The 14,172-nt window shown below is 41.7% G+C and overlaps 1 protein-coding gene across 6 annotated transcripts; it reads right to left on the bottom strand.

Moving 5' to 3' along the window:
- Nucleotides 1–335: 335 nt before the first annotated feature.
- Nucleotides 336–13,301, bottom strand: PPP1R2 (protein phosphatase 1 regulatory inhibitor subunit 2). 6 transcript variants are annotated; one of them, XR_008825169.1, is made up of 8 exons: nucleotides 13,116–13,301; nucleotides 8,480–8,587; nucleotides 7,900–7,980; nucleotides 7,493–7,596; nucleotides 6,069–6,248; nucleotides 4,649–4,857; nucleotides 3,081–3,131; nucleotides 336–1,802 (listed from the first exon to the last, which is right to left on the bottom strand). XR_008825169.1 is itself a non-coding variant. In XM_056358434.1 (7 exons), exons 1-6 carry the CDS (start codon nucleotides 13,262–13,264, stop codon nucleotides 3,127–3,129), a joined length of 627 nt encoding a protein of 208 aa, XP_056214409.1. In that variant the 5' UTR covers nucleotides 13,265–13,298; the 3' UTR covers nucleotides 336–2,112; nucleotides 3,081–3,126. The 6 variants fall into 6 exon arrangements, 3 of the variants coding, with proteins under 3 accessions (XP_056214409.1, XP_056214407.1, XP_056214408.1); XR_008825170.1 differs by having other exon boundaries at nucleotides 336–2,112; XR_008825168.1 differs by having other exon boundaries at nucleotides 336–3,131.
- Between the last annotated feature and the right edge of the window lie 871 nt (nucleotides 13,302–14,172).

Raw genomic sequence — 14,172 nt, forward strand, 5'->3', positions numbered from 1 at the left:
GAAACAGCATTCTCCATACTGAAAAATTAGCATCACCACACTGGACTGAATCAAGAGGTCAATGCTTCCTTGTGAAAAGATGCTATTAATCCTGATTCAGGCCCTTAGAAGACTAAATATCCCACAACTGGCAAACCTGTTACCTACTAAGGCAAGGAGATAGTTGGAAAAGGCACACTACAACACCTGGTTAGCACAACTCACAGGTATCTTCAGCAATGCATCCAATCTAATTAATTATTCTTGTATTAATCTTTCAAAGGACAGCATTCTATTGCCTTATTCACTCTCAGTCTCTCTGGGATTTCATGAAAGCTCACACTTGAGAATGCATATAACTGTAAAATAACTTTCATTCCTTTATTCAAACTTCACATATACAGTGGACAAAAAGACATTTTAAAATAGATCCATATAATTATATGGATTTTTGCAACATATCAAATTCAGATCAAAATTAAGATATACACTGTATTCCATAACCAAGCTAAAGCTTAAGTGTATACTTCATTTTTGTAATAAAACCCATGAACTGCTCTGAATACTGGAACATTCACCAGTCAAATTCCACTGAGTTGGGAAGGCATTGACAGCAATTTGGAGATTCAGAATCCCTCTTTACAGGGGCTACACAACCACACTGTAAACAAGTACCTGAATTAGGCAGTTTCCCTTCTATTATTCCAAACAGCCTTCATTTTACGAAAGCAGTTGCTGTAAGTTGCAATGGATACAGGAAGATTTAGACCAGTGTTTTTCAGTATGCAGGTTGCCAACCCCGAATGAGTAGGAGATCATCAGCAGTTATCCTTACATAAAGGACAGCCAGACCCTAAACTCAGCTCATCTTCAGAGTCCTGATGTGGATTTGCTCACGGTTGGGTGTCTTTCCTCAGGTGCTACTAGCACAAGCACTCTTCATGCAACTGCAAAGGACCAAAAGTTTGAAACAAGAGCCAGAAGAGCGACAGAGGATGTGATTTTAAGAGAAAAGTTGGAGGGAACTTCCATATTCTCATTATAAGCCAAAAGAGAGCTCCACAAAACATCCAGTCCCGATGGAAGAGATAACAACAGCTAAATGCGAAGTTCCAATGTTCAAGTTAGCACATTTCCAGTGTAAAAACATTCCCTCCACCAGATGTTAGTACTGCCTAGTCAGAAACTAACAACTGATTCCATACACCACTCTTAAAAAATAATACAGCTCTTTTTCTAAAGACTTGGAAAGTACAGGTAATAACGTACTGAAATATAGATTAACAGGTCAACACTTTACAAAAAAAGTTATAAGACTTAAATAATCCCTTTTTAAACTGCTTAACACATCTGATAAATATCTTGCATGTCAATCTGATATATGCTGTACCATTTGGCTTTTGAATCCCAAACCTTTCCATAGGAGATACCACACCTAGAACACTGTCAAATAAATAGTGAAACCCAAAAGATGCTGTCTGTTTTGAAGCGTGAAGAGTAACAGTACATTACGCAAGATAATCAGCATTACATATACAGGGAATGCCATTCTGGTTGAACAGATTATGAAGCGGTATTCTCCATGAAATACTAGGCACAAGAATAAATCAATTAGACAGTTTTTTCTGTCTAACAGACAAATCTAAAATTAACATTCTTGGCAATACAACATTGTAACTGATATGCTTCTCAATATTTAAGAGCCTTAATTGCAAAAATTATAAAGTGATGTTTATATTTGTGTCTGACAAGCAGTTACAGTTCTGGACAGATTTCTTCTATGCTGTGTGTTCTACCTTCCAGGTGGTCACGAGTAGCATGTGCTGCATAAGAAAGATTACAGAAAACAGATAATGCTTCACACTCACCAAGTATTTTCAAAACATAAATATCCTCCCGAAACCATCTTCGCTTCTCCAAAGGCAATGCTTGCGAACCCATCTCAGCAATGTACAAGCCTTTAGTTTGAGAATGCAAAAGCTTCTAAAATAGTTAATTCACCCTCATGTTTTGAAGGAACAGCTAACACCACTGTTCAGCATACCAAGCAGGAATACTGTCCACCTCTGGAATTGGGAGGATTTAACCGAGCAGTTAAGAGAGATCAATTTGCAGAACTAACATATGAAGTTCCTGAAACACAAGCAAGCATAGTACTTTTCAGGTCAAATTTCATTTCCAGCCAAGACACTTCAACATGTTTAGCACTCATGTTTTAAACTCACGTTTAACAGCAAGAAATCAGAGAAAGCTCCTTGTCATTAGTGCTTTTCATATGAATAAGCCCACTATATAGTATGGATACATGCACCTGAAAGTTTAGTGACATAAAGCAAAGATAAAATAAAACCGCGTCAAGATTACTATAATCTTTAATAAAGGCCAGGTAGGCTCTGGCATGAGTTAAGACTTTGTAACAAGGGCAGTTTAACAAGCAAATAGTATAGCTAACAAGCAGAACCAATTTGTGTATGCTCCCAGCCTTCTCCTTACTCATCTTTAGGGTGATGCTCACCATGGTTAAAACACAATGTATTCTGTATCTACCAAGGGCCAAGAGGGCACACCCAGTCAGCTGACAGCTAAACTGATAAGCAGTATCTGAGCAGGGTTATCATAGCAATGAATGCTAAATGAGCCAGAGAGAAAGAACAATAGCTTTACTGCTTGTCAATTTAACTGCTATAGATCACACCCTTGTATCTTACGCCTTTGTGTAACAGAAGACAGGTCTGCACTGAAATCATGCTTGAATTCACCTATATCAGAAATCTTTCCGTCAGTGATTTTAAAGAGAATTTCTACAGGAAAAATATTTTTGAAGAGGAACAAAGGTCCCTTTCGCTGGCAAAGTCTTTTTACGTTGTTTGTGGAGTCATAAATAGGGAGTAGCCAGAGAAATTCCAGTGAGGCTGAAATGCTGAATCCCAGTGCGGTCTGCTACAATTTTAACTCTCTTTTCCACCAAAAAGATTGGCTGCTAGAATCCACATGCATGGGATAAGGTACAGCTACTCGAGGCAAGAAAGGAATGACTCATCCATTTAAAATGCTTGATAGCCCACAACAGAGACGGGCAAAAATATACAAACAGTTCTCACCATTACTGACTGGACTGGCCATCTTCACTTCAATCAGCAAGAAATCTCAGTCTGTAACCAAGAAGCGCAACTTACGTTAGCGGATCTGGTGGTATCTGACAGAAGCCTTCTTAAAAACCTAAGTCTTTAGCCCCTTCTTCAAAAGGGGAGTGTAGAGATTAAGAGAGTACTATTAATTTTACTCAAATACAAAATGGACAGGATCAAAGGGTAGAAAGAACACTGGATAACAGAAGCACAAAATTTTTAAGGCATCTTAATGGACAAAAAATAATGCCAAGTGAGAAGAGGGTCTCAAATTGCCTGAAAAACAACCCAGGACCCAGTGGAGCCCTAGAGTCACAGCAGACCACTAAGAAATGCCTCTTATGTCACATCCTTACCTGGAATGATCATCAGTACTATAGAAGTCATATTATTCCACTGGAATAAAATGACACTGCATGTCAGCTCTCCCTTACATAGATTGACAGTCTCAGACATAACAGAGGTGAGTAGTACCCACATCACCAGAGGATCTCCATAACTTCAGAAGAGCTGAAGTTGAATGGAAGAAATTGTCAAAAAGTAGCTCAATACAACATGCAGAAAAAGACATTTCCTTTGCAGTTCAAAGCAAGTATTAGAGCTGTTAGACAGTTCAACTGTGAAGCCAAAATAAGCCATCACAAAAATCAGCTACATCACCCAATACACCAAGCAAAGAAAACGCTCCTTCTCTGCTCTACAAGAAAGCACTTTAAAATACAATGATTTGAAGTTGAAGAGCTCTTCGAAAGCTATCCAGATGAATAGTCTTTCCACATGCTTAGTCCTAACAGGGAAATCTCAGGTACAAGAAAATCCATAGCACTTTGATGCACTTCCGTGAAGGAAACAACCAAACTGAAACACTGTTTTAAATACTCAGCTCCTTAATGTGACCAAAACCACAGCATGACCAAAAGCACAGACTAGCAAAAAATCCAGGTAGCAAGTATTAAAACCAGCTATTGGAGAAACATTCTGTAGCTCTAACATCCATTTAATTAATAGTTATGAATAAGATTCTTCTGTGCTCTCAGAAAAGTAATAACTTTTTTGAGATGGTATCTCTTTATTTCAGTAAAACTTTGGCATTACTAACACAGCTATGTTGCTGCATCATCTCAATGCAGGAATCTCTTAAAACACAGGCAGTGGCAGAAGACAGGTTTATTAATTTTTGTCCATATTCCATCATCCTTAGACCAACCCTGCCACAAATAATCACATGTGATTGGTCTGAGGGCATTCCATTCACCAGCTGCTACAGAAGTGAGACCAGTACTTAACCTCAGAAGAATTGGTTAAGTACAGAGACCAAAAGCTATGACAGTTGACACAGATTAGGAGATAACGAAACACTATGGTTTAAGCAGAATGATACAAAACAGAAATGAAGAATTGAGTATCACATCAAGTTAATGGAAATTATTTCTATATGCCACAGTGTGGAGTTGAACCAGTTAGTTAATGGGTTGATAAACAGGCAAACAGTTACATTTATGTAATCCATTGGCCATGAGCAGTCTAAAATTGATAATTACCAGTTGTGGCTCTGAAGCTGGTTATGAGGCAAGGTGGAATGGACTTCAACAATAGAGACTGAAAAATGCTGCAAAGGTGTGCCTTCTTTCCACTGGCGAATGCAGCTGGGGAGCGGAGTTGCCTCTGTTTTACAGCAAAGTGCAGACAGATGGCAGCTTCAAGCCATGGAGAAAGGTCATAAGGTTGCCTATTGGAGCCCTCCTTTCCCCTGGAGAGTGAAGTTCTAGTAAATAGCCATTATACGGCATATGTTAAGTTATGAAGTCGGTCCATTAACGGGTCTCAGACATGTACCAAATGACCCTTTCGGAGCCATTATAAAGGTATTAGTGCTCCTGTAATAAATAATGGGACTAAAACGTGCAATCCACAGAACTTAAAAACATGTAACTTTGCAAATCACCTTTTTATTGCGTGGAATTTTAACTCATTTTAGAAGAGTTCCTAGTTCACATGGCTGTGAAGAGCAAATGTGAATCAAGTTAAACCCATGCAGCATCTTCCCAAGTCTGCAGACTGTATGTCTCATAGCTTTGCCAAGCAATGGATGAATGAGGCTTACAGACTTCATTGCCACTAGTCTCATGAGCAACAGATGTCAGTTTTTTCTATTGCCAAAAACTTGTTTGAAGTGCTGTTACACACAGAGATGGGCAGTGAACAGCTCTAATTATTCACCAGAAGACCACCACAAAAATCAAAGACTTATTATATAGTCTACCCTTTTCACCCATAGAGAAGCTTAAAGATGAAAGAGAAGGTGTCAGCCTTTATAGTCTTATGAGTTTCAAGAGACAGCCCTGAAGCAGGTTCCAGGAACAGCTCCCAGCTAAAAGTCCCAGGCTTTCTTCCAGTAGCTGCACTGAAAGCAGAGCTGAGGGTCTTATCCCACGCTACAGAAATGAATATTACTGTTTAAGGACAAGTGCATACTGAAGTCCTAACAGCAGTTTTTTACAGTAAGACAGGCAGAAGTTCTTACGTGGGAAGTTAGATACATTTCTCTCAGCAGGGAGAACGCATTCATGCTAGCTCCCCTTTGCTGGCTACAGGATGGTTTGGGAGCAAAACAGGAGCTGAACCACAACATCAGTTCAGGCTCTCCTGCATGGCCACAGCTTTAAGTGCTTTGCACAAAGACAACTCTTCCCTTAGAAAGGATGATGGCAACTTCACTACCAAGAATCAGTTATGCGGGGGAAACAGTACAAAGCAGAGGTGTTTGCTTTTCTGCTGTCACAACAAACAAAGGCCTACATGCTATTTAGCAATACCGGTTGGTTTGGTACCATGCTACCTATCAAGACAGCATGCAGTAGGTGCACACTGAGCATTACTCATACTTGAGTGTACTAATTTCCCAACAGTTGAAAGGGCCACCGGTACTCAAACATGCTTTTTGATTAATCAGTAGCTCACCATGTTCAGTAGCTTCTGTATTCATTGTTTCTACATCTGCAGCATCATGCATCTCTTCATCCTCATCATCATCCTCTTCTTCACCATGTAGTTCTTTTGCAATAAGCTGTCTTGCCAGTTTGATGTTTCGTCCTTCATTGTAGTGCATTTTTCTCTTCATTTCGAACTGTTTCTTTTTCTCTGTGGGCAAACGCAAATATTTATTTCTTCCCTTTATAAAACAACTTATTTCCTCTCTTCAGAGAGGCATGAACTGCTTCCCAAGTCAAATTTATTCCTACCTTGCAAGTCCACTGATTATATGACCGAGAAATCACTGAATTAACATTATTTTCTTCAAGTGGAGTGTTCTTTTAAATAAGTCTGACAAAAAGGCTAGTAATTAATGGACTGAACAGCTGAAGCCCTTCTTTTAAAAGAACCTGTCTACAAGTAAGAGCAAATCTTAACCAAGAGAAGCATCTAGTAACAGCATACAAAATTCCAGACTTTCACACGCCTTGTTTCTAAGTAAACCTAAGGACAAATTGAGATGCACTGGTGGGACAGAAGACAAATTTTTGCAGATGTCTGACTTGCATCTGGCTAGCTACCAAAGGCCGGTTATGAGAGATATATTTACCACATGTAGAGGAAAAGATTTTCCACTTTCCCCATGGCCTGCAGCCTAACTTTGCTCCGTATATTAAACATTAGCAGGTCTAGCAGCAACGCATTGTAATTAAAGTAAACTTTGTTTATTGGCAGCCCCAACACTTTTTTTTTTTCTTCCCTTAGAATAGTAAGGTTACATGCTCAAAGTTGGGGCCAGGAAAGATGAGAAGCAATAGCTAGCTAATGCAAGCCCGAAATCTTAGAAGTATCATTGTTTGGTGGTTTCCACAAAATGTTCGAGCCCAAGCCAACACAAAACATCTGTTGAAGATCCAATTTGCTTCAGAAAAAATGTATACTTCCTGCTGGATCCACCTATCAGTTGCTTTGAAATCAATAGAAATATCACCCATATGTTTGCAAGCAATTAGTAGCATCTTAATTGCAGCCATATTCATTGGATCATTAAGTCTACCTGAAATACATTCAGATTAAAAACGACCCCCTCACCCCAAAACCAGAAGAGCTTCTTATTTGAGAAGTCTAGGTTTCTTAAGAGGCATTCCCGCATCTTAAGCTTGTATATAAAGGGGGCAGCCAGTAACAACAAATTCCTGTTTATATGTAGATCCCAAACAAAACAGATCTGATTAGAAACAAACAGCATATTTGCTCAATCTTTTACTTACCCTTCAAAGAACATTTATCTCCATTTCCAGATCACAACATTCTTCTGACAGTACTTGTTCTTCCCAAATATTTCTTACTGAAAATCTGCTGAAACCATTTGTAGAAAGAAAAAAACTCAAAACCAAACAAGTTATGCCTACCTCGTTCCTCAGGTGTTAATTCTTCATCCTCTTCCTCCTCCTCACTGCTTTCCTCTTGCTTTGCTATAATCTTGGGTCCTTTACCTTCAGCTGCAGCTGCCAGTCTACATAAATCATGCAATACAAAATGCAGAAACAGCGAGTTTTTCACTATTTAAAATACACAAAATTTCAGAACACTCATACAACCAGCTTTGTTCATTAGCTTCACCACAGTCATGTGTACTATCAACCTGAAAGAGGTCTGAAACACCAGATGCACACACAAACACTGAAAACTACCTAATTTGGCAATAGTAAAAGCTTGATTTCTAAATAAACCAGCAACACCTTTCCATAAAGAAAAACTACTCCAGGAAAGAGAAAATTATCTTAACATTTAATCAATTTTCTATGACAATACTTACTTTTTACTTAACACATCTGCTTTTAAGGGCTCGTTTGACTCTGAATCACTCACTGCATCCTCATCATCTTCCCCTACCATGCTTGGAAGGCAAAAAAAAAAAACCAACACACAACAGCCTTTATCAATAATTTGCTGCTTAAGATTTGCTTAACAGAACAGTCAAAATCTTACAACACTATTAAAAGACTCCTTTAATACTTTAAAAACTTCCCAAATCTAATTTAAATATTGATACGGCAACTTTATATTCTAGTACACAGATGTTAACTGAAATACACAGATGTTAACTGAAAAAAATAAAATCAATACAAGTCAGACTTATGCCATTCAAAGCCTAAAGCCTGCTAGACATAAACCTTCTAAAAAGTGACTTTGTCCTTTTTGACAGTTCTCCATGATAGCTATAAGCCTTTATTTAGAAGCTTTGTAAATCTGAACACGTTGCATATAACCAGTAGGCCTGCACAGTCTGTCAGGCAATCAGCTACAGTAAATACTATATCACCCACAAAGTCAATTTTGCTGTAAAACTACTATGTCACTTGGCATCACTTAGGACAGCAGTTTAGCAAGCCTACCTGTGATAAGGAGTACTTGGCTCATCTATTTTCATCAAGCCATAATCTTTGCCTGCTGGGTGGTACGTAGCTATGATGTTCATCTCATCCCACTTCTGGGATTTTTTACTGAAATCAGAAAACAAAGTTAAGTTTTCTTATATTCTAAGAACAATTAGTTCTGTTTGGCCACAGAAGGAATGTTTGCAACCTCTTTTGATCTCTACTGCCTACTAAGCACAAAGAATATTGTTATGACACAAAGGCATTTTCTAAGTATGGATATCAAATACTGTTCTATACATACCTTAGTGAAGTCGTGACAAATTAGCAGTGCAACTTAATTTTCATAACAATACACAACAGATAAATAAACTCAGTGATCTACGAAGATGTATTCTTATTCATATACTCAGAAAAATATCGGTCTTGTTCAATCACTGTCTCATTAACTGTCTGCTCGTTACAAGTTACTGTAAAATCATTCTTCTTCCTATTATAACCCACAACACTTCAACAAAACCAAGGAACTTCCACTTCACCTCTGTTCAGTGAGCTGCTATGACTATTAGCAAAACTGTTACATAAACAATACCAACCAACAAAACTTCCTGCAGTAAAATAAATAGCACTGAACAAGCTGGTTGTTAATATTTGTCATCCCAAATTGGCATCATAATTACAGCAGTGAATCAGTTCTGTTTTAAGCCAAGAGTTTCACATTTTAAACAGACAGGCGCCAGTGATGTGACATTATTTAGAAATGCCCTGATTAATCAGAGAATGTACCATTTCATGCACATTATTTGCCAAAACAAAAGCCCACCCAGACTGAAAAAATACATAAGCCACAAAGAAAGCAACTGCCTTGTAGCCAGAAGTCACCCCTCCACTGATCTAAAAGCCACAGAAATGTTTAATCAACAGAAACTACCAGGTTCCCCATTTTCTCCAAAACAGTTATTGCAAGCTTCATACAAGGTGGTCTTTCCCTTAGACTAAACCAATAAATTTAACTTTAGAATAGTAAAATAATTCCACTACTTAGTATTACCTTATGCAGTAACATATTCCTGTTATGAGTTATTATTTAAGGAAGTAAATGTTACAGGGCTTTGTGGGTTTGGTATTTGGTTTTGGTTTCTTTTCCTTTTGGGGGCAGACAGGACCCAACCAGGGGGCAGTTGGCTAGAAGACTTTAACTTAACTACTCATTTAAACACTGACCTTTCCAATAACAAATTTGAAAAACACATTCAATTTCAGTAACACCACAGCTCTTGAGCAGAATGTAATCCATAAAACAAAACTGATTAAGCTAAAGTCCAAGCACAAACTAAATCTTACATTTACAGAGGGCACTGCATAATACAACAGGAAAAAAAAAAACACTAAAGGGATAAAAAGAATAGATGCAGGAGCTGATGCTGAATCCTACATGCCACAGATTTACACTCCAGAAAAAAAATACAAATTAAGTGAGCTTAATCCCAGTAGCATATAGTAACCAATGCCAAACTCTCATGTTTGAGGCTTCAGATCTATTTTATCATTCTGTTCAAACACAAGGATTGCAACCTAAGCGGACAACACGTGAGTCAGATTGCCTACTCTGGCAGGGTGGAGAGTCATGAGCTTCATGATGACAAAGCTAAAGCTCTAGCCTAGGAATGCCAGTTATTCAAACCTGTCTATTTAGGAGTCGGAAAATATCAGCTAAACACCTGCTTAAAGCTCATCTATGACTAACGTAAGATGATCATATGGTTACATAGTGAGCACATGAGAATTTTTACTAGCCATAGCAGTTGCACAATGGTATGCAGCCCCTATAGACAGAACTTAGTTGAAGAGGAAATATGATAGATGGGAGAAACTGTTTCATGTTCACCGCACTTGCCCAGAGAGCATCAAGATTTGTTGCCTGGGCTCACAACTCAATACCTAATAGTAATATTGGCAACCTTAGAAGAATCTCTGGCATATACTGCTCTCAAAATTACACAGCCTACAGCTTGGTATTCAGTAACTTACAAATACAAAACTGAGGCAGCTTTTAGTGGTTGAACTTTTTGCATTTATGTCTTTAAACTCTGATTCCAACACTAAGAATCTCAACTGTGGAACACCTCCCAAAGCACAATTTAAAATTCAGCTAGGAAAAAAAATAATCATTAGAGGCAAGCAGACAAACATGTAATTTAACCCTTTTGTGTAAAAAACCATCATAGGAGAGTGACTAAGTGCTCTAAAAACCCACACCTCCCTTGATTGTCTCCAATTTAGCATGCTCAGGCATGCCAGGGCAGCATAACATTAACGACAGAGCTCAGGACCATCAGGAAAATGCTTCCTGACAGCTCTTCAGATGTAGAAATAGGAAATCTATTCTTCTCCAGAAAAATCAGATTTGAAAAATCTCAGAAGTGTTCATTTGTATTCTCTCACATCTTTAAATGTACGTAATCATTTATTTTCACGCCACACCTTGACTGGCAAGAACTTTCTGCAGCAGTAAAGGAACACCTCTCACTCTTCGTTTGCTCCTGCCATGGTAAACTCTTCTCTTGCCTGTTCCAACACAAGTGCTTGTGTGCACACACACACAGTTGCTTAGTTACTTTATAAAATATCACATCAGCCTGCTCAAAGGCTCTTACAGGAGCCTTAAGGCAGAAAATACCGTATACCAAAAATGCCAAGAATGTATCTACCATTAAACCATGATCTCAGCTCTCAGGATGCAGTTCCAGTGGTGTCCCAATTTCACAAGCTTCCCTCTTGTATCATATTTTCATTAAGGACGTTTTCCAAATAATTTTACCATCACTAACAACAGTCCAAGGTTAATAATGATGCAAATACATGAGAGCTCTACTGAACATGGTGCTTTAAAAGATGACAGCTGACACAATAAGCTCTTTCATCTTGCAGCTATTTTTAAAGGTATTCAGATGTGAATTTCTATGTTCGAAATAGAGAGGCTGCTGATAGAGGTGCATGAAGAAAACAGGTACCTGTATTTATACACTAATTTTTAATCTTCAAGGATAATCACAGCTGTACTATTTATCATTCTTTTAAGTATAAAATTATTTTGCTGAAGCCAGAAATAACACTGATTTAATGAAGCATTGCCAATCAAAAATAATACCTGCACACAAACCAGCTTTAAATATCCTGTACGGATCTTTCCAGGAAATTTTCTAATATCCATTAACTCGCAAGGCAATTTCAGAATTCATCTAATTGATTTTATTGACTCACATGGGTAAACGGGAAATAGAAGCTGGACTCCTGCCCACTCAACTATTTCACAAGAAATTACTGTATACTATAACCAATACACCATATACAGAGCTCATCAGCTTGTACTCTTAATTTTCTGATCATTCTTGAAGATGGTACAAAAGAGACTGCAGAAAGTGAAATAGAGGCTACGGACAGCCAGTTTTACTTTATGTCTGATGTGGTAGTAAACACCTTATACTACATTATATTAAAACTAAATAATAGTAAAAAAAAAAAAAATCACATTTGTGTAGCATATTGCTACTTACATTCAGATCCTTCAAAACCATCATCTCATTCTTTCAGTTGAAATAATTTCTCCCTAGAAAGCAGGACCAGCTCACACAGGCAACAGAGCAAACCAAAAACTTTTCATTCTTACCTTGTTGACATTAGACTATATTTGTGACTTAACTTGGCAAAGAGAAAAGGAATATTACTGTAATACTAAAAAAATAACTGCACGTTCATTTTATCATTATTCCTCTCCTTGCAATACCGAGTGAGGTCCCAAACACAGAAAACTGTCAGAAGCCATGTTACAAACACAAGAGCTCTGGTCAAACCCTGATTATCATAATGTGGTGGAGTCTCAGAGCAACGTCTGGCAGCACCTACTAGATGCTAACAGCACGGGAAGTGTGAGAATTCTCACCGGTCCAGCACAGCTGCTGGCTGGCTAAAGACCGCTTCTTGCAAATCTGGACTAACTCTGAATGTTACAATTAAACCAAGACTACCTTGTCGTTCAAAAACACAAACCACGTGGGCAGGCCAGTGCACATCCTCCAGTGTGACACCTTCACAACGAACCTTGCACAACCAAGAAGGCATCTTACTTATGTTTCAATCCAGGAGAGGGCCTCTCCCCAGGGAGACGCTTCTGGTTACAGAGAAATGAGCTACCAGTGAGCAAAGCGAGAATAAATCTCCCATAGCAACGTGTATTTCCCAAACTGTAACCATCCTGGCCGCGACTGTAAAACCTCTGTTTGCCTTTAAGAGCGAGCACTTACGGACCGTACCGCTTCTGCTGCCGTCCCGGGAACGGCAACGAGCCACACCGGCTCCTTCGGCTGCCCCGCTGCGTCCCTGGCAAGGCTGCCACAGGAGCTCCGCGCTCTCCCCGCTCCGGCAGCCCCGGCACCCCCTTCTCAACACCGGCCCCCCTCCAGGAGCTGCTGCCGACACCTCCGCGGCGCGGGCCCGCGCCCCCGGGCCGCCCCCCCGCCCGCCTGCTCCTGACAAACGGCGGGGCCCGGAAACCCCCAGCGTAGCCTGGCAGCCTCCGTCCCCCGGGACCTCGGACGAACGCGACGGCCGCAGGGGAGGCCCCGCCGCCCGCGGGGCTCGGCACGGCCCTCACCCGTGCTCATCCTCGTCGCGGGCCGGACTGGCCCGCCGCGCCCCAGGAGCCGCTCCGTCCGCCGAGAGCTTGCCGCCGCCCTTCTTCAGGATGCCCTTGATGGGCCCGCGCCCCGCCGCCGAGGCGGCCGGCACCGAGGGCGCCTCCATCGCCGCGCCACCCGCCCGCCCACTCGCTTCCGGCCGCCGCCGCCGCCGCGCGTCAGAACCGGCGGCGCGGAAGGGGCGCGGGCCCGCCTCCCGCCTCAGCCCGCCGCGCCCGCGCCCCCTGGCGGCCGGCGGACCGCCAACCCCGGGCGGCTGGGCTGGCGGCCCCGAAGGCCCTTGGCCCGGCGTGTTGGGCAGAGCGGCCCGCGCGGGCCCGTCACAGGCCTCCCGTGGCGCGGGGAAGCGGCAGCGCGGGCTTCTGCCGCCGCAGAGGAAGGCCGGCGTCCCTCGGCCGGAGCTGCGGGCCCGGGCCCGATCCGGGGTGACCCCGTGTCCCCTCCTGGGGGCTCAGCGCCCACACAGCCACCGCGCCACGGGCTGCCCGCACGGCTGCAAGGGGAGGTGGGCTGCAGCACCGCCGGCCGCACGAGGGAGAAAATAGGAATCTGATGAGCCAGCGATGAAATATCTGCCCAAAAATATGTGACACACCTGGGAGCCGCCGTGTAGCTGTCAGCATCCTGACCTGTCCATCCACCATCCCTACAGCCTGAGGGTGCGGCTGGAGCGTTTGGTGTTGGGGCGCAGGAACCGTGGCATTAGGGTGTGAAAGTGTAAAGGGAGAATAGGCTGAACACGGCAGTTGTTCCTGCCCCCTGCCAGGCCTCCCTCCAGCCCAGCCTCCTCCGGCTGGTAAAGAGCTCCCTGCTCAGCTCCTGGAGCCCTCCCAGTGCACGAAAGTGCTTTGCTGCACTCCCACACCGAGCAGGCTCCTACCACAGTAAGTGTAGAATGATTCCTGCAGGTTTACGGTGTTCTAGATCCACATCCTTGTTTCTCCATGTCAATAAAAGCAGCAGGACATGGGGGTCACTGCCAGCCAAAGCTGCGACATTGGTTTGCTGGCATGG

The sequence above is a fragment of the Falco biarmicus genome, chromosome 13 (assembly GCF_023638135.1).
Source record: "Falco biarmicus isolate bFalBia1 chromosome 13, bFalBia1.pri, whole genome shotgun sequence".
In the NCBI taxonomy this organism is placed as follows: Eukaryota; Metazoa; Chordata; class Aves; order Falconiformes; family Falconidae; genus Falco; species Falco biarmicus.